This window comes from Brachyistius frenatus, unplaced genomic scaffold, assembly GCF_029030835.1.
Source record: "Brachyistius frenatus isolate BFR_SWC_R1_liver_20210118 unplaced genomic scaffold, ASM2903083v1 Contig_63, whole genome shotgun sequence".
NCBI lineage: Eukaryota > Metazoa > Chordata > Actinopteri > Embiotocidae > Brachyistius > Brachyistius frenatus.
This window is the reverse complement of record NW_027210662.1, coordinates 2,153,103-2,156,672: the sequence shown is the minus strand read 5'-3', so window position 1 is coordinate 2,156,672 and position 3,570 is coordinate 2,153,103. Positions and strand designations below refer to the sequence as shown.

At 42.4% G+C, this 3,570-nt stretch overlaps 1 protein-coding gene across 1 annotated transcript; it reads right to left on the bottom strand.

The window, feature by feature from the left end:
* Window positions 1-406: 406 nt before the first annotated feature.
* gas1a (growth arrest-specific 1a) lies at window positions 407-2,660 on the bottom strand. Its single transcript, XM_069706561.1, has one exon. The coding sequence runs from the start codon at window positions 2,037-2,039 to the stop codon at window positions 1,263-1,265; it is 777 nt and encodes a 258-aa protein (XP_069562662.1). The 5' UTR covers window positions 2,040-2,660; the 3' UTR covers window positions 407-1,262.
* Between the last annotated feature and the right edge of the window lie 910 nt (window positions 2,661-3,570).

Sequence of the window (3,570 nt, the reverse complement as noted above, 5' to 3'; positions counted from 1 at the left end):
TAGTTACATACAGTATAATATTAACTAAACGCCCCTTAATAGTCAACAGATACCACTATATATAAGTTTATAGACCACAATAAGTTACTTTCACCAATATGTCAAGTTGAATATGATATACTAAAAGTAACATAAGTGTGTGTAAAAATATAGATTAACACAATATAGATTACACTACTTTTATTAACTGAATGTTAAGTTACTCCAAACTTGTTACTCGGAGGAGTCATCTGATAGAACTTTAAAATGTTGCTTGTGATAACCAATCCAAACATATTTCCTACAATAGAGCTAAATACCGTTTACTAAAGCCCAAACTGACAAAAACCTTTTTATACGTTTTTCTTCTGAATTGGGGCACAACACTTTCAAGGAAGTAAAATGTGCGAAAATCAAAAAATAACTCACAGTCAGGAATGATATCTTCAAGTTTCCTTTATGCCTTCTGTAAAGGTATATCATTAAGGCAATCATACAGTGGATTTAGACATTTCTTTCTCTAGGCTATACACAGTGAATAAATCATCTCATAGCCTAAAACATAGAGGATTCTCTGGAAAAAAAAAAAAAAAAATCTATATAGGCTATACACATATATACAAAGATACAAAGAATGTACACTATCTTCAGTCAAAATAACTTCCCTTTAAAGCTGTAATTCTCCGTCTTTATTTACATGATGACGATTTGGATGTAACTAGGTGGCATGTAATAAATTACCGTTTCACTTTCACTCCTAATCTATTTACAAGTTCATGAATTCAAACATTAAATACTTGTAAATCAGATTGCCTGGTGCCAACATGGCAACGGTCTGTCGTACAAAAATAGTTCATACCTTAAAAAAAGATTGGCAGTGCTCAGCATATACTGATTATACTAATTGAAAGCTGCATTGTTACCAAAACAAGCCAACTGTGTCTCTGTCATGACAGCTTTACCATCAGAGTATGGGACAATCCTATTTAGCTTATCACATAAGCAAAGCATCTGCAGAGCCGTGAAGTGGTGTGGTTTGATAAGAGAACAGCCTGGAGCTCACACAGTTTAGACATCTCTGGTTTCATTTGCATAGAAATATCCCGATTTGATATCCTTCAGCGTCTAAAACTCATTTCAAAAGAGGCCTGCGTGCGCCAAAACACCCTTTCCTTTAGTCTTTCAGGCTCTAACCTCTTGCAATAGTAGCAGGTCAATGAGTGACAAAAGTTCAGATCGCCTTTTATCCGGACAATAGTCGGGGCAGTTTATGAACCCGGGGATTAAAAGAGGGGTAACAGAGCCAAAATGAATGCCAGCAGGGTCAAAACAGAGTGCGCCGCTGGGAGAGAGGCTCCGCTCTCCGGGACCTCTGGATCCTCCATATCCAAGGGGTCCTCTTCGGACTCTTCGTCGGACCCGCTGGCCTCGTACCTATCCGGATAGTCGAAGCACATCGCCTTCATGCTCTTCTTGACAAACTCACAGATGGCCCTCTCCGTCCCGTCACACATACAACTGTCCAGCTGCTGGCCCTTGGGGATTTTACGCATATACGCGATCACATTCCGGCAGGCGTTCGTGCAGACTGCCCCGCTGAAAAGTTTCCCGCAGTGGTGCAAGTAATCGTGCATCGCGGAGCTGCACTGCTGGTCTCTCTCGCATTGGTGCCGGGCTTCCGTGCAGCCAGTGCTGGTAGTCCTGGGCAGGCAGGGCTCGATTGCCCGTTTGGTGTTCGTACATACCGAATCGTGGCCGCAGCTGCAGTCCTCCAGAGCCGGCCCGTTTTTAGTCAGATTCAGCTGGATAAGCGAGGAGATGCAGTGGCTGGGACACTTTTTCCTCTCTCCATTCAGCACGGGGCCACACGCGCGATTGTAGTGTTCGTATGCGTAATTGCACTCGGGCTCGGCTTGGCAGTTCATGATGGCTTGCCAGCATATCAGTCGCCGACCATGGGACGGCGAAGCCAAGGACAAGCAGCCAAAAAACAAAAACACGCAACCAAGAGGCCAAACAGATCTGCAGACGCGCTGTACCAATGCGCCAGAGTTTCCCATTGTTATGGCTGCAAAGATCGGTACAGCTCAGAGCAGTGTCATATGTAAAACTTGTACACTACTTCCTTGGACTGTGTCTTCAGGATAATGAATGTATGAATGTGGTTTATTCCGAGGCAGATGGTGTGGGTGTGTGTGTGTGGGTGTGATGGGCCCGTGTGTAGGCGTTCAACAGGCTGGCACTGCGCGGTGTAATCCCGGCTCCATAAACCCGTCAGTGTTGATCCATCTGAGCTGGATTCTCGAGCGAACCATCCGTTATCCGTACATGATTGGGAAAAAAACCACAACTGAAACTCAAAGGAAAAAAAGTCACACCAAAAGAAAAGTTCTCCACGAGTGCAGGGGAGTTTCTGCAGCGGCTCATTCCATCGCAGTGATTCTGAGTTCTTGAAACAACTGCGTCCAATTCAGCGACTCGCTGTTGCGCTCTCGCTCCTAGCGGATCTCCACCAACAAGCGAAGCCGGACAAGTGCCGGGAGTCCTTTGGGGGACTGCGCTGGATCATTAAGCGGTCCTTGTGCGCATGGGAGTGCAAACAAATAGTGCATGGGGAAACCTACAACCCTTGTGGGTCGCAAAGTGGTCCTCTACTCTCGCCCCTTTGAGCATTCGTCTTTCTGTTCCTCAGCCCCCTTCTCCACACATTGTCGAAGTGCCTCTCATTGGTTGGCCACTTGTTGAGGGGCTCTACGTAGTAATGGGCGGGAGTTCAGGGTGGGAGGAAGACGGTCTTGAGAAATACGAGGTGAGGAGGGCGGAATGCGTTGGAGAGTAGATATAGTAGAGAGCATTGCCCCAACATTTTTAAGAGAAATTATTCGGAAATGTTTTAAGGCTCACTAAACGTATAACAATCACATCATACAGCCACAAATCATGTGATAGGAGGGATAGTTTTAATGGAAAATTTGTGTTGATATTTCTTTTATTTTGTTCATAATTTTTTATTTACAGCATTCAATGACTCAATTTGCATTATAATAAGCAGAATAATAAAAGTCAGAGGTTTATTTATGGCTTGTGACATATGTTATATCCCCACTGATGTTTTTAGTGTATAAATGTTTTAATTTGAGGAGTCTATTAAATAAAGTGTTTTCTTCCACGCATAGAGAAGTATGTTGGAGGGTGAATTTACCCGAGAGGGGAATGCTCCCCGTTTAATGTGAGAAACTCATTTTGTCATCATATTTTTATCAATCTAAACAATGATAACAGGATTTTAAAGGGAGAAACACAACTTTTCATGAACATATTTTGAAAACAGCTTTCATTGATAACATTTCCCTGGCAATGCTGTTACTTTTTCTGCATTAAGAATACCAATAAAAGTCATATAGACCTTTTGGATTGGCTTCGGTTGTATCCCAAATTATGTTTAAGAGACAATTATTTAGATGCTTGAGTGTTTATCAAAGAGTATGCACATTGCTGAGCATGAATAACGTATAAACGAAGGTATAGTGTTTAACTTTTTGAACAATACATATCTTTTAATGTATACATATTGTATTTTTGAAGAACTGA

Coding starts and splice junctions, on each gene's coding strand:
- gas1a (XM_069706561.1), bottom strand. CDS start 2,039: ATGGGAAACTCTGGCGCATTGGTACAGCGCGTCTGCAGATCTGTTTGG.